Genomic DNA, 23931 nt, shown 5'->3' with positions numbered 1-23931 from the left:
CTTCAGATGACACGCTCCTTCCAGTTATAATGTATTATTCACAATCGCCGTGCAATGTTTGCTTTTATATGTATACCCCCAACCTGTCATCACTTGGGTGTTTTAATGGATTAATTTGCAAAACTTCTGCGTCACTTTCCTTCCCTCCATCTACCGGCACACGTAGGGCCTCATCCACAGTTAGGAGCAGATCTAGCTAATGGGAGAACATTTGGGAACCCACAGTGATGCGAGGGGTGTAAAAGCATTTGTTGTTTGCATATAGCGCACAAATATTGACCACTGTGGTTTAGCGTTCAGCTGGGACATGGCCCCCTCCCAACTATAAACCTGTCTGTACAATGTATTTGCTCCCCTGTAGATATATGCTGTGGTGAAGATTTATCATACCTTCTAGAGAGGACAAGTGGAGGTGTATGTTGCCCATAGCAACCAATCCGATACTAGCGACCATGTTATAGAATGTACAGATGTGCCCCCTTATATCTTGCCTCATACGCCATGCAGCAGGAGATGCCTGGAGTGAGTGAGCTGACATGAACAGAGGAGAAATCTAAATCAAATCAATATTTGGTGTGACCACCCTTTGCTTTCAAAACCGCATCAGTTCTTCTAGGTACACTTGCACACAGTTTTTGAAGGAACTCTGCAGGGAGGTTGTTCCAAACATCCTGGAGAACTAACCACAGGATGTAGGCTTGCTAAAATCCTTCTGTCTCTTCATGTAATCCAAGACAGTCAATGGTGTTGAGATCAGGGCTCTGTCAGGGCCATATCATCACTTCCAGGACTCCTTGTTCTTCTTTATGTTGAAGATAGTTCGTAATGACATTGGCTGTATGTTTGGGGTCTTGGTCCTGCTGCAGAATAAATTTGGAGGCAATCAGATGCCTCCCTGATGGTATTGCATGATGGATAACTCCGTCCAACTCCGAATCAGACCCTATAATCATCATTGGTCCCAACTATGGACCTTATTCAGCTTCAGTAGCAGATTCTGCTACTACTTGCGATCGCATGGTGGGGGCCACCCAGCACATGGCAAAGCCACCCAGCATGCTAATCTTTGTTCTGCGATGCGAATGCAATTGATTTGCAATCGCATCGAAGAATCAGAAATTAAAGTTGACCCCATGCAAACGCAGCCAGTCCGCCATTTTTGACATCACAGCAGCCATGTGTGACATCACACCGTCGCCACTAAAACGGTCCAGACCACTCTCCCCTAACATCTAATTCAGACCTGATCATTGTGCTGCTAATTTTGCTAACCTGCGATCAGATAGTCGCCGCCCAGGGGGAGTTTAAATTCGTCCCGTGCAAGTGTGTGATCCTATGTGTATACTGTGCGAAAATGTCCGTCAATCAGCGGACAGCTGCAAATCCGTTCGCACCTCACTCACCAGTGAATGGATTTTCCAGTGTGCGCAGTTCAGGACTTACTCCTACAGTGCAAGAAGAACAGGCTTATCTGGTCCAGAACTGACGTCACACACCCTCCCAGAAAACGTTTGGGAACGCCTGCGTTTTTCCGGAGACTCCCAGTAAGCGGCCAGTGACCACCCACAAAAGGCCTGATCCTGTCAATCACCTTATGAGCGCCTTGCGATAAATTTTTTTGCATCATCCTGTTGCGTGTGTGTGGTGTATACGCATGTGCAGTTAATCGATAATCGCCTGCTGTGCGAAAACGCACAGCAGTGATTAGGTTTAAATCTGCCCTATATCATCATCATAGTCCCAACTATATCATCATCATCATCAGTCCCAGATATATCATCATCATTCCCAACTATATCATCATCATCATCATCATCAGTCCCAGCTATATCATCATCATAGTCCCAACTATATCATCATCATTCCCAACTATATCATCATCAGTCCCAGCTATATCATCATCATAGTCCCAACTATATCATCATCATTCCCAACTATATCATCATCATCAGTCCCAGCTATAGCATCATCATTCCCAACTATATCATCATCATCATCATCAGTCCCAGCTATATCATCATCATAGTCCCAACTATATCATCATCATTCCCAACTATATCATCATCATCAGTCCCAGCTATATCATCATCATAGTCCCAACTATATCATCATCATTCCCAACTATATCATCATCATCATCAGTCCCAGCTATATCATCATCATTCCCAACTATATCATCATCATCATCAGTCCCAGCTATATCATCATAGTCCCAACTATATCATCATCATTCCCAACTATATCATCATCATCAGTCCCAGCTATATCATCATCATTCCCAACTATATCATCATCATTCCCAACTATATCATCATCATAGTCCCAACTATATCATCATCATTCCCAACTATGGGGGTCATTCCGAGTTGGTCGCTCGGTAAAAATCTTCGCATCGCAGCGATTTTCTGCTTAATGCGCATGCGCACTGTGACTGCGCCAAGTAAATTTGCTATGCAGTTAGGATTTTTACTCACGGCTTTTTCATCGTTCTGGCGATCGCAATGTGATTGACAGGAAATGGGTCTTACTGGGCGGAAACAGGCCGTTTTATGGGCGTGTGGGAAAAAACGCAGGAGTGGCCGGAGAAACGGGGGAGTGTCTGGGCGAACGCTGGGTGTGTTTGTGACGTCAAACCAGGAACGACAAGCACTGAAATGATCGCAGATGCCGAGTAAGTCTGAAGCTACTCAGAAACTGCTACGAGGTGTGTAATCGCAATATTGCGAATACATCGTTCGCAATTTTAAGATGCTAAGATTCACTCCCAGTAGGCGGCGGCTTAGCATGAGCAAATCTGCTAAAATCCGCTTGCGAGCGAACAACTCGGAATGACCCCCTATATCATTATCACCAATCCCAACTATATCATCATCATAGTCCCAACTACACTGCTCAAAAAAATAAAGGGAACACTTAAACAACACAATGTAACTCCAAGTCAATCACACTTCTGTGAAATCAAACTGTCCACTTAGGAAGCAACACTGATTGACAATCACATTCACATGCTGTTGTGCAAATGGAATAGACAATAGGTGGGAATTATAGGCAATTAGCAAGACACCCCCAATAAAGGAGTTGTTCTGCAGGTGGTGACCACAGACCACTTCTCAGCTCCTATGCTTTCTGGCTGATGTTTTGGTCACTTTTGAAAGCTGGCGGTGCTTTCACTCTAGTGGTAGCATGAGACGGAGTCTACAACCCACACAAGTGGCTCAGGTAGTGCAGCTCATCCAGGATGGCACATCAATGCGAGCTGTGGCAAGAAGGTTTGCTGTGTCTGTCAGCGTAGTGTCCAGAGCATGGAGGCGCTACCAGGAGACAGGCCAGTACATCAGGAGACGTGGAGGAGGCCGTAGGAAGGCAACAACCCAGCAGCAGGACCGCTACCTCCGCCTTTGTGCAAGGAAGAACAGGAGGAGCACTGCCAGAGCCCTGCAAAATGACCACCAGCAAGCCACAAATGTGCATGTGTCTACTCAAACGATCAGAAACAGACTCCATGAGGGTGGTATGAGGGGCCGACGTCCACAGGTGGGGGTTGTGCTTACAGCCCAACACCGTGCAGGACGTTTGGCATTTGCCAGAGAACACCAAGATTGGCAAATTCTCCACTGGCGCCCCGTGCTCTTTACAGATGAAAGCAGGTTCTCACTGAGCACATGTGACAGACGTGACAGAGTCTGGAGACGCCAAGGAGAACATTCTGCTGCCTGCAACATCCTCCAGCATGACCGGTTTGGCAGTGGGTCAGTAATGGTGTGGGGTGGCATTTCTTTGGGGGGCCGCACAGCCCTCCATGTGCTCGCCAGAGGTAGCCTGACTGCCATTAGGTACCGAGATGAGATCCTCAGACCCCTTGTGAGACCATATGCTGGTGCGGTTGGCCCTGGGTTCCTCCTAATGCAAAACAATGCTAGACCTCATGTGGCTGGAGTGTGTCAGCAGTTCCTGCAAGATGAAGGCATTGATGCTATGGACTGGCCCGCCCGTTCCCCAGACCTGAATCCAATTGAGCACATCTGGGACATCATGTCTCGCTCCATCCACCAACACCACGTTGCACCACAGACTGTCCAAGAGTTGGCGGATGCTTTATTCCAGGTCTGGGAGGAGATCCCTCAGGAGACCATCCGCCACCTCATCAGGAGCATGCCCAGGCGTTGTAGGGAGGTCATACAGGCACGTGGAGGCCACACACACTACTGAGTATCATTTTGACTTGTTTTAAGGACATTACATCAAAGTTGGATCAGCCTGTAGTGTGTTTTTCCACTTACATTTTGAGTGTGACTCCAAATCCAGACCTCCATGGGTTAATAAATTTGATTTCCATTGATAATTTTTGTGTGATTTTGTTGTCAGCACATTCAACTATGTAAAGAACAAAGTATTTAATAAGAATATTTCATTCATTCAGATCTAGGATGTGTTATTTTAGTGTTCCCTTTATTGTTTTGAGCAGTGTATATAATCATCATTCCCAACTATATCATCATCAGTCCCAACTATATCATCATCATTCCCAACTATATCATTATCACCAATCCCAACGATATCATCATCAGTCCCAACTATATCATCATCATTCCCAACTATGGGGGTAATTCCAAGTTGATCGCAGCAGGAAATTTTTTAGCAGTTGGGCAAAACCATGTGCACTGCAGGGGGGGAGGGGGGGGGGCAGATATAACATTTGCAGAGAGAGTTAGATTTGGGTGGGTTATTTTGTTCCTGTGCAGGGTAAATACTGGCTGCTTTATTTTTACACTGCAATTTAGATTGCAGATTAAACTCACCACACCCAAATCTAACTCTCTCTGCACATGTTATATCTGCCTCCCCTGCAGTGCACATGGTTTTGCCCAATTGCTATCAAAAATTCTGCTGCGATCAACTTGGAATTACCCCCTATATCATCATCAGTCCCAACTATATCATCATCAATCCCAACTATATCATTGTCACCAATCCCAACTATATAATCATCAGTCCCAGCTATATCATTATCATCATTCCCAAGTATATATTCATCATCAGTCCCAACTATATCATCATCATCATCAGTCCCAACTACTGTATATCATCATCATTCCCAACTATATCATTATCACCAATCCCAACTATATCATTATCGTCAGTCCCAACTAGGGGGTATATTTACTAAGGTCCCGATTTTGACCGAGATGGTGTTTTTTCTTCAAAGTGTCATCTCGGGAATTTACTAAACTCAAATCACGGCAGTGATGAGGGCATTCGTATTTTTTTGGAAGTCCTAGGAAAAAATTACGAATGAATACACCATCGGTCAAATACGCCTGGAATTTGGTAGAAATCGGTCATTTACTAAAAAGTGCAAATCACAAACACTGCCGACAATAGCCAAACACTGCCGTGATAAAATACAAATCGTGAAAAAGTGCTAAAAAAAAACAGACCTGCTTTTTTTTACCGTGTTCGGATAGGCATGCACGGATCCATGAGATCCGTGCATGTTTTTCAGTGGGAAGGGGTGGGAAGTGTTAATTTTTTTGGACCGCATAGGCGCTACATTGTGGTTCTCCAAGTACCAGCCTGCGGGGGAGGCTTGCTGGGACTTGTAGTACTGCTACTAAAAACAATATTAAATTTTTGACAAAAAGGCTATAAGCCCCCCATCCGCAGCCCTTGGATGGGGGGACAGCCTCGGGCTTCACCCCTGGCCCTTGGGTGGCTGGAGGGGGGGACCCCTTGATTGAAGGGGTCCCCACTCCTCCAGGGTACCCCGGCCAGGGGTGACTAGTTGGGTATGTAATGCCAGGGCCGCAGGGACCAATATAAAAGTGTCCCCCGGCTGTGGCATTATGTATCTGGCTAGTGGAGCCCGGTGCTGGTTTCAGAAATACGGGGGACCCCTACGCTTTTTGTCCCCCGTATTTTTGGAACCAGGACCAGGCGCAGAGCCCGGTGCTGGTTGTTTAAATATGGGGGAACCCCTGTCACTTTTTTCCCCATATTTTTTCAACCAGGGCCGGCTCAAAGAGCCCGAGGCTGGTTTTGCTTAGGAGGGGGGACCCCACGCATTTTTTTTTCAAGATTTTAACAATGATTTATTTTTTTATAAAGGTGCACAATGAAGCCCAGCACGGATCTCACAGATCCGGCCGAGATTCATTGTATTAAAGTCGGCAGTGTTTTACAAGTCACTCACGTAAAACACTGCAAAAAAATACGAATGACATCGACATCGGTAAATACGAAAATGCAGAATACGACAGCTTAGTAAATTAGTCGTAATAAATTCAAAAAGTTGCAACTTTACACTTTCGATGTCATTCGTGATTGAACTTTAACCTCAATCGGGAAAATACGAATTTTAGTAAATATACCCCTATGTCGTCGTCATCATCAGTCCCAACTATATCATCGCCAATCCTAACTATGGGCCTGATTCACAGATGGACGCAATGTCATGTTGTAGGCATTGGCGCAATAAGTTGCACTGCACATGTGCTGCGATAGTATTACGGTGGCAGTTGCAGTGAGGATTTATTGGAAAAGTCAGTGACGGGCAGGGAGTGTTTGTAGGCGGTAATGGGGGTTCGGTGACTCAAATGCAGGCGTGTTCCAACTGTTTTGGGCGCATGTCACAGTATGCGACTGTGATCCTATACGCAGTTAAAATAGCTCTGGCATCTTAATTTCGATGGCCATGCTACATAACCGTACGGTTACATTATTGATTGATAGGAGTATGGTGGTTGTGTCTTCGTGCAGGAAGCCGCAGATCTCCGATACTGCCAGTGGGAATTTCCATACCAATCCCAGGCGACTGTGGCACTTGCATATTTTCAGTTCCCATATCATCATCATCATCAATCCCATCTATCATCATCATCATCATCATCATAAATCCCAATTATCGTCATCATCATCAATCCCATCTATCATCATCATCATCAATCCCAGCTATGATTATTTTCAATCACAACAATATAATCATAAACCCAGCCACCTGCTCAGACAGGTATGGAGCATCAAAGTAGAATGCCGCTCCTGTACATGGCTTTGTGGAGCTACAAATGCTCATGAAGCTTTCTGCTGACCTCAGGAACCACGCGTTTCTCTTTTGAATGCTGCTCTGAGGAGATGGCAGAGGGGAAAAGGGCCCAGGGGGGGCACAGATAGCAGCTATACTGTCCATTCAGCTCCCATAGCAACTGCTATCCTTGTAGTTCCATCCATGTATCACTGGATACCTCCCAGAATCTAAGCAATAGCTAGGTACATTTTGGACAGTTGGCAACTATGAAGCTATGCAGACACCTGTGCTGACTTGCATTTGTCAGGTGGGATCCTCGTATGACTGCCCATATTGCCCCCTTTACCCTGAAAAGTCTCTGCTTAGTTTACAATATGTATCATTAACTTTCCATGTTTCTATAGAACCTGTATGTCCATGTAAGGGAAATTCATGTTACCCAACAACCGAGCAGGTTTTCCATTGCGTTTAGCTTAGTATCTGTAATGCTTAAATGTAATTTTTAAGGAATGATCTCAGAGTACACACATGGCAGCAAATCAGATCAATCATCCTTTCCTCCAACATTTCTTTTACAGACTGTAATGAGCACCGACGGGCCTGCATGTAAAAATATCTTCTCCCTGCACCAAAACATTCACCAGTGAGCCTGACGGTAACGTTCTGCTCATATTAGGAGATTTCTTAAACGTGAATAGTATTTTTTTATTATTCTATTTTAAAGTTCCTTAAAGTCCGTGAGTAGGACACTCCGGTCTCACGTTTCTTGCCTTATAGATAAGGAAAGCATATGGTAAAAGTATTTATAGACTAGCCTTATATGAGAAGCCAGCAGGATTGATTATTGATTGATTAATGTTTTGGTACATGTATTGCTTCTTACATGTGATATTGAGATTTGAATACTTCTCGATAATAGAAATACAGAGATCTCAGTTTGCATATATTTGCAAAGATATAAGTAAGCCGCCATGCCGCAACAAGGCATCTCTGTTCTGGCAGTCCTAACACTACGTAATAATAGCACCTACTCTGGGTCATATAATTGCATTTTGTTATGCTACATGATAATAGCACAAACACTACATGAGTAAATCTAAACTGAGAGCCAAATCACCTGGAGGCACTCCATGATCCTCCAAATGGCACTACAAGGACCAGCACACCCTCCAAATGCTTATTCCATCTGTGCCTCAATGTAATAGCAATAGGGTTTAATCTAGAAAAGAATAAAAGGAAAAACAGTCCCCCAGCACGCTGAAAAGTATCAGCAATGAGATTTGAATACTACCACTCTTATTGATGTCATACCCCACACAATGATGTCATAACCACCTCCTGCTACTAATTCACCCCCAGGGTGTCATATTTAGACTCACTTCAAGACATTAGAGTCCATTGCAAAGATCACACCCATTTGCAAAACACATTTGGGGACTGTCAAATGGGGTTGCTATAGGCAACAGCACAATTCTTCCTTTGCACTAGTTATCATAAATGTCCCAAATGTATTGTGCATATGAGCATAAGGCCTTCTTTCTCCAAATACACCAGGGGCACTATTAATACAGAGTCTAATAATCAAGGTTCCTCCTGGTTGCTGGACTGCGGTGAAACTGCCCTTTATTAAACTGTTCTGGTGGTGTTGCTAGAGGATTATCACACATGGATAAGATTACTGGAGACCGGGGTCTCTTATAGGCTGTATGAAAATCATGGGATAGGGGGACAAAGAATGTCAGTCCGCAGAATGACGAGCTGACGCAGTAACACCGGTGACATCATTATATTAAACCACATAACAAGGGGAACATTTCAAAACCAGATACTGTGTTGTAATGTAACGCCAGCAGATTTTAGGTTTACAACAGACACATTAATAATTAATCATCAATCATGGTAAATATTTAAATAGTTGCCAGGAAACATTAGACTGAGTAGTCCTTACTACTTCTCGTACTGCACCTCTATCTCCTCGCTGAGTTTTACATAAGGATTACAGGCTGAATCTGTGCCGCGTTTTCCCCTCTACAGTCAATCCATATATTCCGGCCCTATTAAACAGAACCGTGCCTGCGACATTTGATGTCCAGCCGACAGGTATTTTCCTGACATCATCTCCGTAACAGCCAAGCCATAGGCGAGCTCCCCTGCCATTCTCTAGGCTGTGTTTTACCCTGCAAGTCCGACCATTTACTATCTAAATACCCTGTGTGATCCATTGCACATGAAAACGTTCTCACAAACCCTGCAGCTGCTGCAGAACCTCTTGGAAACTGCTGTGCGGTTATAGTATGTCATTTGTATGCAGTGAACGGTTCTCCGCTGCGTGCTTCTACACAGAGCTAAGCCTTCATGCGTATGACGAGCGATCAGATGCGATGCGAGGAGCGTTTCTGGTCGGGGAGCTTTATCATCTCCAAGTTAACTGCACTGGTGTCTTACAGACATTAATAGATGGTTGTGTATGACGGAAGGCAGCTGTTACTATTGCTGTGTTATCCTGAAATCACAATAACAGGGACTGTACTTATTGGCAGTATGAACATGGTGCAGTGAGGAAATAAATGCCAGCAGCAAATGGAAAAAAGAAACTATACAATAATGGCCCTCATTCCGAGTTGTTCGCTCGCAAGCTGCTTTTAGCAGCATTGCACACGGTAAGCCGCCGCCTACTGGGAGTGAATCTTAGCTTAGCAAAATTGCGAACGAAAGATTCGCAATATTGCGAAAAGACTTCTCTGTGCAGTTTCTGAGTAGCTCCAGACTTACTCGGCATCTGCGATCAGTTCAGTGCTTGTCGTTCCTGGTTTGACGTCACAAACACACCCAGCGTTCGCCCAGACACTCCTCCGTTTCTCCAGCCACTCCCGCGTTTTTCCCAGAAACGGTAGCGTTTTTACACACACTCCCATAAAACGGCCAGTTTCCGCCCAGAAACACCCACTTCCTGTCAATCACACTACGATCTCCAGAACGAAGAAAAAACCTTGTAATGCCGTGAGTAAAATATCAATCTTCATAGCAAATTTACTTGGCGCAGTCGCAGTGCGAACATTGCGCATGCGCATTTAGCGGAAAATCGCTGCGATGCGAAGGAAATTACCGAGCGAACAACTCGGAATAACCACCAATGATCCCTATAATCCTTAATACTGAACACACAGAAGATATTGGCCCGATTCCGTGTGTACATCTTCTGTCGGTATAACTTCTTCTATGCAAATATCACAGGAAGCCCTTCCCTGGTGTACCGTCTGGCGCGTCCGACTCACATTCAGGCCCAATCTGTGCATAAGATCCATTTTGTGATTGGTCTGGCCTTGTGAACATGACAGCTCCCACTCTGGCTGTTAACCGTCCACTTAACTCTTTTTGTGTATAAGGGCGATAGTGTATGGAATCTCTCAGCTGACCTTAGTCACCAACTGAGGTGATGTCAGGAGCCGCCATGTCGGTAGCCCCACAAGTACTGAGGGAGGGACTTGCCGGGTAAGATTCATAAGTTATCAGTGGGGAATGGGCTCTGAAAGTGGCCCCTGATCGGCTCTGGAAAAAGATTTCCTATTGGGAGAAACATCAGTCTGGTTGAAGTTCATCTCTAATAGGTGAATTTACTAAAGTGTCGTTTTACAAAGGTGATGTTCCCCATAGCAACGAATCGGATCGTAGTTGTAATGTTATAGAGTGTACAAGATGATAGCTAAAATGTTATTGGCAACACTTTTGTAAAACCACACTTTAGTAAATTTACCGAGTGTCACTTACTCGCAGATGCAAAAAAAGTACACAAATGATGTACATCCACCTCCCCTCTCTTGCAGGACCTTCACTGGCTCCCCTTCCCATTCAGAATCCAATTCAAGCTTCTCACACTCACCTACAAAGCCCCCACCCACACTTCTCCCTCTTACATCTCTGACCTTATCTCTCTTTACACTCCCACCCGTCCTCTTCGCTCTGCTAATGCACGCCGTCTCTCCTGCCAACTAATTACCTCCTCCAAATCCTACCTACAAGATTTTGCACGTGCTGCTCCCTTTCTCTGGAATTCTCTACCTCTCCCCCTCAGACTCTCCACCTCTCTACAAAACTTCAAACGGGCTCTCAAGACCCACTTCTTCACCAAACCCAGCCAACTCTCCTCCTAATCCTCTTGTCTATGCTCACTGTCTACCCCTTCTGTGTCACTCCGGTCTGTTAGCCCCTCACCTTTTAGATTGTAAGCTCACAAGAGCAGGGACTTCTTTCCTCATGTGCCTTTCCTTTTCTTACTTACACTATCTTATACTCCATACTCCCTTTGATGGCTCCTAACTCCGGGTTTTCTATACCTCTATACCTGTCCTGTATTGTCTTGTACTGTAAGTGTGGTTTTCTTGTTTGCTCATTTTATTATGTACTGTGTAATGGGCGCTGCGGATCCCTTGTGGCGCCATATAAATAAAGGATAATAATAATAATGTAAACATTCTAGTGTAACGGCCCTGGGAACGGGCAATATTAATGTCATGCCGGTAATACAGGATGGGGGTCATTCCGAGTTGATCGCTAGCTGCATTCGTTCGCTGTGCAGCGATGAGGCAAAAAAATGTCTCTTCTGCACATGCGTATGTGGCGCAATGCGCACGCGCGATGTACTATTACAACAAACAATGCAGTTTTGCACAGGGTCTAGCGATGTATTTCAACCGCACTGGCTGCCGCAGAGTGATTGACATGAAGTGGGCGTTTCTGGGTGTCAACTGACCGTTTTCAGTGAGTGTGCGGAAAAACGCAGGCGTGCCAGAAAAAACGCAGGCGTGGCTGTGCGAACGCAGGGTGTGTTTGTGACGTCAAAACAGAAACTGAACAGTCTGAAGTGATCGCAAGCGCTGAGTAGGTTTTGAGCTACTCTGAAACTGCACAAAAAAACTTTGTAGCCGCTCTGCGATCCTTTCGTTCGCACTTCTGCTAAGCTAAAATACACTCCCAGTGGGAGGCGGCATAGCGTTTTCACGGCTGCTAAAAACTGCTAGCGAGCGAACAACTCGAAATGACCACCGATATCACTCTGCTTCACTTACATACGTTGCCTGAGAATGTCGTCTTCCTGTTCCGTAGGCCGCCTTGGGAATAGCGCATCTCATAATCATGGCTATGGAAAAGGAAGGCACCTCGAGGATGGAGGCTATCAAGAAGATCTGGCTGGTGGATTCAAAGGGGCTTATAGTAAAGGTAGGTTTTTATCACATGGTTGTGTATTAATAAACTACAGGCAAGATTGTTGACAAAGGCTATTTGAAGTCCAACCAAGGATGCTTGAAGAAGAGGGTGCCATGGCCTGTCCAGGGGGGAGGACGGGTGCTAACTGGGCATCAGGTGCCTTATAGGGCAGCTCTTGTTAGGGATAACACGTATTTCGCCCTCTAAAAGTTTATTTCTGTATCTAAGGGGAACATTTACTAAGCAGTGATAAGAGCGGAGAAGTGAGCCAGTGGAGAAATTTCCCCATCCACCAATCAGCAGCTCTGTATCATTTTATAGTATGCAAATTATAGATGTTACATCAGTGCTGATTGGTTGCCATGGGCAACTTCTCCACTGGCTCACTTCTCCGCTCTTATCACTGCTTAGTAAATGTACCTCTAAGTCAGTTGACTTTCTATAATGAAAACCATGACAACGCTAGTGCACGCCGCTTGGAGTCATAGGAACCTGACGTCAGCCTAGAACGTATTTACTTAAGCAGATCTTGAAAAAAAAGATATACCACAGAAAAAGTAATGTAATGAATATTAGCCCTGGATACTTGGTTGCTGAGACAGGACACCACTTAGAGATGAAGTTAACTGGGGACCTCACAGAGATAGACAGTCATGGTGACAATCAGGGAGATGGAAGGAGGAGGTGTCAAATCTAAAATCAGCCGGATCTCTACGCCCATGGCAGACTTCCCCACTCAGCCACCAGTGAGATGCACACGACTCTTAATCGCCCGTAGTTGCTCCTGGTTGCGTGTGCAGGGTCCAACAAATGCGCAGTTGCTAAAGATCTTGGGATCTGTCTGTAGAGCAGACTTGTGCGTAATTGTCAACTTTTTTGTCTCCTCTCCGGGATAGAAGCTCGTAGAGGAGGCATTGTTGGCCACTATGGGGGGTGGAGCCGGGCCAAAATGATGCGATTCGCATTATTCAGCCCCACCCCCTCCATACAGCAACGTGATTCCAGTGATTATCAACCCATCCTGTCCGCTTCACTAGGAAGGAGGCGGGGTGCAGGAGATCTGTCTACTCTTGCGGGGATGTGGAAGACTACCCCAAAAATCGTGAGTCTGACGCAACTTCCGGGACAGTAGGCGAATATGGAATTGTGCACAACTCTAAATCAGACTAAATATTATCTAATAGTGAATGAACCAGGCACCTCAGCCGCCCTCGCACTGCACCATTCCGCCCCCTCCATGTTATACATGTTCCCAGTACTCTTCACCGGGTAGGTATGTCCCATTGCTGCCCCCCGGCTCCCACATGTCTCAGTCCGGACAGACCCTTACCATTTATTAGACATTTTGGCAGCTTCTTATACTTTTTATTGTATATGCAGATCTAATCTCTACTCTAAACTTTATATCATCTTAGATAACCCGCCCTTATTTCCATTACTCCCCAGTCATGTGTACTTACATACCCCCCCCCCCCCCCCAATAATGTACAATGCAAACAACAAAATGTAGGATGCCCGTTCTGTGATTCGCTTAGTCTTTGAACTGGGTTTTTAGGCTGCGGTTCCCCTGCGTTCTCAGTATGGATACCAGAGTCCTTCTTATACAAATCCACTCTTGTTTATGTAGTAACCCTGCAATGTCAGCTTTATTTTGTCTTAATAAAACTACACAACCCTCATAAACTCCGCTCGCTGCAATACACCTTCAAGTCATCTGGGTTCTGGAATGAAACATCGATCTGTCCAGTTCATAAAATAGAGAACGGCCTCTTTAGAACTTGTCTTTGTGCAGCCAACATGTAGTATATCTAAGTATGAGATTTACATCTCTAAGGGGGGAGATGAATCAAAGCTTCTAAAGCATGGAGAAGTGCAGAAGTTACCCATAGCAACCACTTATCATTTTATAGAATGCGCTTGGTAAATGCTAGCTAAAGGCTCTTTTTTTTTCCTTTCAATTATGTAGTTTTTATTGATTTTCATTAAAAAAAAAACCACCCCAACATAAACAATAATAATGTAACAGACATATTTAGCAAATATCACGTACAGTACAACAATAATAGCGAGGTACATACTGTATATAGTAAGGATATGCAGCATAATTATGAATAATATAATAACGTTATCGCAGAAGTATGGTAACTCGATCACCCAAAGGCGCCATTCGGGCTCTTCCAGTCTCCAAACAAAGAGGAGTTTAAATGTAAATTAAGAAAAAAGAAAAACCACGCCATTAGAAAAGAAAAAAATAGAAACCAGATAACTAGTGTCTGGACAAGCATGAGATTAACCAAAATAAAATAATCTACCCAAAGCAAACCTCCCCATAACCCCCCACCCTGTATAACCTACCCCCAACCTAGGTATACTTGGATCCCGAAAAAAGTAACCCCTTCCCCCACTAACTACACTATCTATCTAAACACCTCCCACTCTCCTCCCTCAATGAAGGATATTAAAATAAATAACTGACAGGGGCAAAATACTAATGGCTCCAACTAGGATAGATTCAACTGTCTCATAATAAAGGACATAAAGTTCCCCCCCCACATAGTACTTGACATCAGTCTGACATACAAACAGCCTAACAGATATTAGAATAATATGTTGAATCAATGTGTACTGAAGAACCCAAAGCAAGAGTAAAATTCTCTGACGTCCTAGTGGATGCTGGGAACTCTGTAAGGACCATGGGGAATAGCGGGCTCCGAAGGAGGCTAGGCACTCTAGAAAGATTTATGACTACCTGGTGTGCACTGGCCCCTCCCACTATGACCCTCCTCCAAGCCTCAGTTAGATTTTGTGCCCGGCCGAGGTTGGATGCACACTAGGGGCTCTCCTGAGCCCTTAGAAAGAAAGTATAGATTTAGGTTTTTTATTTTCAGTGAGACCTGCTGGCAACAGGCTCACTGCAGCGAGGGACTAAGGGGAGAAGAAGCGAACTCGCCTGCTTGCAGCCGGATTGGGCTTCTTAGGCTACTGGACACCATTAGCTCCAGAGGGATCAACCGCAGGCCCAGTCCTTGGTGTTCAGTCCCGGAGCCGCGCTGCCGTCCCCCTTACAGAGCCAGAAGCAAGAAGAGGTCCGGAAAAACGGCGGCAGAAGACATCAGTCTTCACCAAGGTAGCGCACAGCACTGCAGCTGTGCGCCATTGCTCCTCATACACACTTCATACTCCGGTCACTGAGGGTGCAGGGCGCTGGGGGGGGGCGCCCTGAGAAGCAATAATAATACCTTGGCTGGCAAAAATTCCACAATATATAGTCCCAGAGGCTATATATGTGGAAAATACCCCTGCCAGAATATGGAAAAAAGCGGGAGAATAGTCCGCGGAAAAGGGGCGGAGCTATCTCTCACAGCACACTGGTGCCATTTCTCCTTCACAGATCCGCTGGAAGGAAGCTCCCTGGCTCTCCCCTGCAGTCTACACTACAGAACAGGGTAAAAACAGAGAGGGGGGGCACTAAATTTAGGCGCAGTATATAATATATAGAAAAAGCAGCTATAGGGGACATAACTCAGTTAGTCCCTGCATTATATAGCGCTCTGGTGTGTGCTGGCATACTCTCACTCTGTCCCCCCAAAGGGCTTTTGTGGGTCCTGTCCTCATTCGGAGCATTCCTTGTGTGTGTGCGGTGTGTCGGTACGGCTGTGTCGACATGTTTGATGAGGATAATGATGTGGAGGCGGAGCAGATGCCTTTAGAAGGGATGTCACCCCCTGCGGGGCAGACACCTGAGTGGATGAGCTTATGGAAAGTAATGAGTACACGTATAGACTCCTTACATAAGAAAATTGACGACATGCCAAATGTGGGACAGCCGACTTCTCAGCTCGTGCCTGCCCAGGCGTCGCATGGGTCGTCAGGGGCTCTAAAACGCCCGCTACCGCAAGCAGACCCAGATGTCGACACTGATACTGACACCAGTGTCGATGACGATGAGTTTAACCTGATGCCCACTAAGGCCATTCACTGCATGATTGAGGCAATGAAAGAGGTGTTACACATTTCTGATATAACTACAGGTACCACTAAAAAGGGTATTATGTTTGGGGAGAAAAAACTACCCGTAGATTTTCCCCCATCAGATGAATTAAATAAAGTGTGTGAAGAAGCGTGGGCTTTCCCTGATAAAAAATTGGTAATTCCTAAGAAGGTACTAATGGCGTTCCCTTTCCCGCCAGAGGATAGGTCACGTTGGGAAACACCCCCCAGGGTGGATAAAGCGCTCACACGTTTGTCTAAAAAGGTGGCACTACCGTCTCCGGATACGGCCGCCCTCAAGGAACCTGCTGATAGAAAGCAGGAGGCGATCCTGAAGTCTGTATATACACACTCAGGCATTATACTTAGGCCAGCTATTGCGTCAGCTTGGATGTGCAGTGCTGCCGCTGCGTGGTCAGATAAACTGTCAGAAAATATTGACACATTAGACAGAGACACGATCCTGTTAACCATAGACCATATAAAAGACTCAGTCTTATATATGAGAGATGCACAGAGGGAAATCTGCCGACTGGCATCTAAAGTAAGTGCATTGTCCATTTCTGCTAGGAGAGGCTTATGGACTCGCCAGTGGACAGGAGATGCAGATTCTAAAAAGCACATGGAAGTGTTGCCATATAAGGGTGAGGAATTATTTGGGGATGGTCTCTCGGACCTAGTTTCCACAGCAACGTCTGGGAAGTCAGCATTTTTACCCCATGTCCCCTCACAGCCTAAGAAGGCGCCGTTTTATCAGGTTCAGTCCTTTCGGACCCAGAAAAACAGGCGTGGAAAAGGCGGGTCCTTTCTGTCCAGAGGCAGAGGTAGGGGAAAAAGGCTGCAACAAACAGCAGGTTCCCAGGAGCAAAAGTCCTCCCCCGCTTCTTCTTCCAAGTCCGCCGCATGACGGTGGGGCTCCACAGGCGGAGCCAGGTACGGTGGGGGGTCGCCTCAAGAATTTCAGCGATCAGTGGGCTCGCTCACAGGTGGATCCCTGGATCCTGCAAATAGTATCTCAGGGGTACAAACTGGAATTCGAGGCGTCCCCACCCCACCGGTTCCTAAAATCTGCCTTGCCGATTGCTCCCTCAGATAGGGAGGCGGTGCTAGCGGCAATTCACAAGCTGTATTCCCAGCAGGTGATAATCAAGGTACCCCTACTTCAACAAGGCCGGGGTTATTATTCCACACTATTTGTGGTACCGAAACCGGACGGTTTGGTGAGACCCATTTTAAATTTAAAATCCTTGAACACGTACATAAAAAAATTCAAGTTCAAGATGGAATCGCTCAGGGCGGTTATTGCAAGCCTGGACGAGGGGGATTACATGGTATCCCTGGACATCAAGGATGCTTACTTGCATGTCCCCATTTACCATCCTCACCAGGAGTACCTCAGATTTGTGGTACAGGATTGCCATTACCAATTCCACAATTCCAGACGCTGCCGTTTGGCCTGTCCACGGCACCGAGGGTATTTACCAAGGTTATGGCGGAAATGATGATACTCCTTCGAATTTCTCCCGGAGGAGAAAGCCAGGGAGTTGTCATCTCTAGTCAGAGACCTCCTGAAACCAAAACAGGTATCAGTGCATCGCTGCACACGGGTCCTGGGAAAGATGGTGGCTTCTTACGAAGCAATTCCCTTCGGCAGGTTCCATGCCAGAATCTTTCAGTGGGACCTGTTGGACCAGTGGTCCGGATCGCATCTTCAGATGCATCGCTTAATAACCCTGTCTCCAAGAACCAGGGTGTCTCTACTGTGGTGGCTGCAGAGTGCCCATCTTCTAGAGGGCCGCAGGTTCGGCATACAGGACTGGGTCCTGGTGACCACAGATGCCAGCCTTCGAGGCTGGGGGGCAGTCATACAGGGAAGAAACTTCCAAGGACTATGGTCGAGTCAGGAGACTTCCCTTCACATTAATATTCTGGAACTAAGGGCCATCTACAATGCCCTAAGTCAAGCAAGATCCCTGCTCCTACACCAGCCGGTGCTGATCCAGTCAGACAACATCACGGCAGTCGCCCATGTAAATCGACAGGGCGGCACAAGAAGCAGGATGGCGATGGCAGAAGCCACAAGAATTCTCCGATGGGCGGAGAATCATGTACTAGCACTGTAAGCAGTGTTCATTCCGGGAGTGGACAACTGGGAAGCAGACTTCCTCAGCAGACACGACCTCCACCCGGGAGAGTGGGGACTTCACCCAGAAGTCTTCCAGATGCTGGTAAACCGTTGGGAAAAACCACAGGTGGACATGATGGCGTCCCATCTCAACAAAAAGTTAAAAAGATATTGCGCCAGGTCAAGGGACCCTCAGGCGATAGCTGTGGACGCTCTAGTGACACCGTGGGTGTACCAGTCGGTTTATGTGTTCCCTCCTCTGCCTCTCATTCCAAAGGTATTGAGAATAATAAGAAAGCGAGGAGTAAACACAATTCTCGTGGTTCCGGATTGGCCAAGACGAGCGTGGTACCCGGAACTTCAAGAGATGCTCTCAGAGGACCCGTGGCCTCTACCGCTCAGACAGGACCTGTTACAGCAGGGGCCCTGTCTGTTCCAAGACTTACCGCGGCTGCGTTTGACGGCATGGCGGTTGAACACCGGATCCTAAAGGAAAAGGGTATTCCGGAAGAAGTCATTCTTACGCTTATTAAGGCCAGAAAAGATGTTACGGCAACGCATTATCACCGCATATGGCGGAAATATGTTGCATGGTGCGAGGCCAATAAGGCCCCAACAGAGGAATTTCAACTAGGTCGATTTCTGCATTTCCTGCAAGCAGGAGTGGATATGGGCCTAAAACTAGGCTCCATTAAAGTACAGATCTCGGCTCTGTCGATTTATTTTCAAAAAGAACTAGCTTCAGTACCTGCAGTTCAGACATTTGTGAAAGGAGTGCTGCATATTCAGCCCCCATTTGTGCCTCCTGTGGCACCTTGGGATCTCAACGTGATGTTGAGTTTCTTAAAATCACATTGGTTTGAGCCACTAAAAACCGTGGATCTGAAATATCTCACGTGGAAAGTGGTCATGTTATTAGCCATGGCTTCAGCCAGGCGAGTGTCAGAATTGGCGGCTTTATCATGTAAAAGCCCTTATCTGATTTTCCATATGGATAGGGCAGAGTTGAGGACTCGTCCCCAATTTCTCCCTAAGGTGGTGTCAGCATTTCACCTGAACCAGCCTATTGTGGTGCCGGCGGCTACTAGTGAATTGGAGGACTCCAAGTTGCTAGACGTTGTCAGGGCCCTGAAAATATATGTTTCCAGGACGGCTGGAGTCAGAAAATCTGACTCGCTGTTTATCCTGTATGCACCCAACAAGCTGGGTGCTCCTGCTTCTAAGCAGTCTATTGCTCGCTGGATTTGTAGTACAATTCAGCTTGCACATTCTGTGGCAGGCATACCACAGCCAAAATCTGTAAATGCCCATTCCACAAGGAAGGTGGGCTCATCTTGGGCGGCTGCCCGAGGGGTCTCGGCTTTACAACTTTGCCGAGCAGCTACTTGGTCAGGGGCAAACACGTTTGCAAAATTCTACAAATTTGATACCCTGGCTGAGGAGGACCTGGAGTTCTCTCATTCGGTGCTACAGAGTCATCTGCACTCTCCCGCCCGTTTGGGAGCTTTGGTATAATCCCCATGGTCCTTACGGAGTTCCCAGCATCCACTAGGACGTCAGAGAAAATAAGAATTTACTCACCGGTAATTCTATTTCTCGTAGTCCGTAGTGGATGCTGGGCGCCCATCCCAAGTGCGGATTGTCTGCAATACTTGTAAATAGTTATTGTTAACTAAAGGGTTATTGTTGAGCCATCTGTTGAGAGGCTCAGTTGTTTTTCATACTGTCAAACTGGATATAGTATCACGAGTTGTACGGTGTAATTGGTGTGGCTGGTAAGAGTCTTACCCGGGATTCTAAATCCTTCCTTATTATGTCAGCTCGTCCGGGCACAGTGTCCTAACTGAGGCTTGGAGGAGGGTCATAGTGGGAGGGGCCAGTGCACACCAGGTAGTCATAAATCTTTCTAGAGTGCCCAGCCTCCTTCGGAGCCCGCTATTCCCCATGGTCCTTACGGAGTTCCCAGCATCCACTACGGACTACGAGAAATAGAATTACCGGTGAGTAAATTCTTATTATAACTCTACTTATTGCTTCAGACAAAAAAAAACAAATATCATACAGTAGGCATTAATGAGAATGATAAGAAATCAGATATGTAGACCCTTCAAATAAAGGTAAATAGTACTATATTTAAAGAAAAAAACAGAATATATATATATATATATATATATATATATACAAAAAAAGGGGGGGTATCCAGAGATGGATGGCATCTCCAATACTAAGGTGGTGTATCAATAGTCATTAGTCTGGCTAAAGTTCAGCTCCCCGAAAGAGCAAAAATATAAATCCAGGTCCATCCCAGGGTGATCGTGAATAAACAATAAAGCATCCGGCAAACATAAATGGTAAGTCCCGGGGTCGTAAGATCTTCAACAGAGACATAGAGAGACATAGAAGGAACAAATGAGGGAACATCGGCATCAGAACAACATCCAGGTTTGACGAACCATGAAATCTCTGATTTGGGCGGAACCACCAGAAGACTCAAGTCCATAGTATAATCAGCCTCAAGGGCAATAGGAATGGTAGTATTATAGTTTAGAGTCGGATCCTCAGCATTTCCTCCGATACATTGCTCAGGTAGACAAGAAGAGGGTGTAACCAAATATGTGGCAGTAAATTTGTTAAGGAGCCATTGAGTAGCGGCATGAATAGCCTGGAGTATTCTCTGTAAAGAGATATCCATGGTTCCAATATAAGATCCGCAGCAGGAGATCAGCACAGTATGTAAAGCAGACCAGTCTCCGTAATGGTGAACCGCAGCAAAATGGCGGTGGCTAGCACACCACCAAATTCAGGAGTGACGGGAACTATGGGTGAGACCGGGATGCCGTGTAGAAATATTAGAGATAAAGTACAGACCTTTTCAAAGCATCTCCACTGAAAAGCCTGTGCAGGCTGTTTCCAAGATGGCCGTCGGAAAGTAATAAGGGGACAAGTCACCCAGAGTTTTCTGCTTTCCACTGGGGCTGTGAGGACATTAGTGCCGGAAAATGATGGCCAGATAAAGCAGGATATGGGTATGGCTCACCTCCGGATGTGGCTCTCAAGCAGTACGCAGCCTCAAAAGCCCGCAATCTAGGGTCCGGAGCTCGGTTGTCAGGTGCTGTGAGAAATTTAGTCCGCGGCTTGGTAGGTAGTATAGGCCGCAGCCTGCAGAAAGGTATTTCTCCCACCCCCGGCTTCACAGCACCAACCAACGTGATCTAGAGAGTGCCAGCAGGATAGATAAACACCGTCTGATATGGTATAGGTCGCGTGTGGGATATAATACCTTATATTATACAGGATATTGCAGGAGCTCAGGATATATGTGTCTTGCTGGTGTTCTGGCTAGACCACGCCCCCTAAAGGCTCTTTGGTTGCTATGGGCAACTTGTCCACCCACTCTTTAGAATCTTTGATACACATCCCCTTAAATTACATAGAAAACGATTTAGCAGACAATATACCCTGACAATTCCTATACAGTCACACGAGTTCGGAAAGTCATACATCACCCAGAAAAGTATAGAAAACTAGAACGTGCTCTTCACCACAGTTGCCACAAGGGGCAGTATATATACTAGAGAATCCACACGGATTTTAATGGCTGTTGTTTCTCTCCCAAGGAACATTGTTCGCTCAGCTGAGCAGCCAACTGTGTGATGTAAGGTAAATTATAATATCCAGTAGATCTAACCCTAACAGTAGATAATCTTGTTACAAAGACTCTAGTGCGTCTGTTAATATTACTAATATACAAATATATGTTCTTAGAAAATCAATAATGTCATCCGCTTTATTAGCTCAGATTGCAGTTTTCAAGATATTTCTAATTAAAAGTCACTTTTTCTCTTAATAGTTTTCTGGCAGTGTTATTATTGCTAGTTTTCAAAATAGCAGAAGAAGGTGCTTCTACTAAGAGGCGGCTTTTGCTTTGCTGATGTCAGGGCCGGATCCAGGGGGGGGGTGGAGAACGGGGCGAATGCCCCCCCCCCCCCTAACAGTCATAGCCACGCCCGCTTACATGATGGTGACGGCGGCCACATTGCTAGCTACAGCCACCAGCTGTCTTCGGCGCACAGTGGGTAGAACGAGCTGGATGAGCAGTTCCCGCCGCTGCTGGTGCTGTTCAGAAAGGGGCTGTGCGCTGGCGGCTCCTCCATTATGGGCCCGGTCACCGAGGGAGATAGGGGTAAGCCGCTCTGGGTGGCAGCGATCCAGTGCAGCAGTGATCTTCCTCTGCTGGCATCGCTCATCTTCCTCCCCTGACATCCCCCGCCGTCAGCGCCTGCAGCAGCCAGCACAGCCCAGCATCTCTCACCTGAAGTTGGATCCTTCATAGCGGCAGCCTCCCCCTCCCCAGCATCCGGCTACCCGTACCAATACATGGCACGCTGCAGCAACGCCAGCCCCACAGGAATGGACGGGGGTCGTGCTGGCTCCCTGCGCTGCTGGGGCCACCAGAGGCGGGGCTGCTGCCAGGTGATGGTGTGTTGCTGCACTGACATCCCTCCCCATCCTCTGTGTCCCCGGGGTCCCATCTGCCATCATCACATGCCGTCACCCCCACCTTGGGCAGTGTGTGCCGCCCCCATCGCTGTGTGTGTGCTACATAAGAAGTGCATGTGCAGCCTGGCAACGCTTTGTATGCTCTTTAGAGCACTAATGGACAGTTGGGATGGGAAGTGGGAGGAGTAATGAGTGTAGGGGAGGAGTCAGGAATAAATAAACCGTCCCCATAAAAGAAAAGTCTACATCCGTCCCTGGCTGATGTCTTGTAGATCACAGTGCCCTACGCCCCTTCCTGAATGTCCAAGGAACCCGAGGTTCTCTCTCTCTCTCTCTCTCTCTCTCTCTCTCTCTCTCTCTCTCTCTCTCTCTCTCTCTCTCTCTCTCTCTGTGCAATTGGTGATAGCACGACATAAGTCTTTGCTCATATACACACAAACCCTGCTCAAGTACATAATAGCTGCTCATGTACTTTGTTAGGCGCTGCGGAAACCTTGTGGCGCCATATAAATAAACAATAATAATAATTGGCCACACACTGTGGGCAGAGCCACTGAGCAGGCTGAGGACCACCCATCATATACAAATAAGGTGCTCTACTATTCCCACAATGCACACTGCCTTGGTTCCGTTATGTATTTTGCTAGCTCATAATCACCCGCTTTCTTACAAGCCAATGAGCAACACAAAGTGATATAAATAGGACCTTACTGATTGCCATAGAATGGATTCTCTTCCCTCCACACTGGAACGATCCAGTCCAGAGTGTTTAGTCTCCCGCTGGCTGCGTGTCTGTAGGCTCGGTATAGTCTTTCCGTGGATTGCTCGCATTGTAGTTTGGCTCTCTCCGGCAGTCATTAATGAGTGGCTTCTGTGCCAGAAAGTAAAGAGAACCATATTTCTGTTCCTCCGCTTGACGCAGCTGGGACAATGTTGCTTTTATCATTTTATGGGCTGTGCTAAAGCCCAGTAACGTAAAGTGGATTAGCGCTCCGGGCTCCACTTTCCTATTATATATGTACATGCCTGATTGTCCACAGCAGGCGGCTGCAAAGCGCAGGAAGTGTTGGACGTTGTTCTGGACAATTTG

At 46.4% G+C, this 23931-nt stretch overlaps 1 protein-coding gene across 3 annotated transcripts in view; it reads left to right on the top strand.

Annotated features, from left to right (window-relative positions):
- ME3 (malic enzyme 3) overlaps positions 1–23931 on the top strand; it is a 336344-nt gene that overhangs the window by 280403 nt on the left and 32010 nt on the right. For all 3 annotated transcript variants that reach the window (XM_063951375.1, XM_063951373.1, XM_063951374.1), the window contains one exon: positions 12125–12238. In XM_063951375.1, coding sequence (XP_063807445.1) covers positions 12125–12238 — 114 coding nt within the window. The remainder of the gene's footprint in view (positions 1–12124; positions 12239–23931) is intronic.

Source organism: Pseudophryne corroboree, chromosome 2 (assembly GCF_028390025.1).
Source record: "Pseudophryne corroboree isolate aPseCor3 chromosome 2, aPseCor3.hap2, whole genome shotgun sequence".
Classification (NCBI taxonomy): Eukaryota; Metazoa; Chordata; class Amphibia; order Anura; family Myobatrachidae; genus Pseudophryne; species Pseudophryne corroboree.
This window is presented reverse-complemented; position numbering and strand designations above follow the sequence as displayed.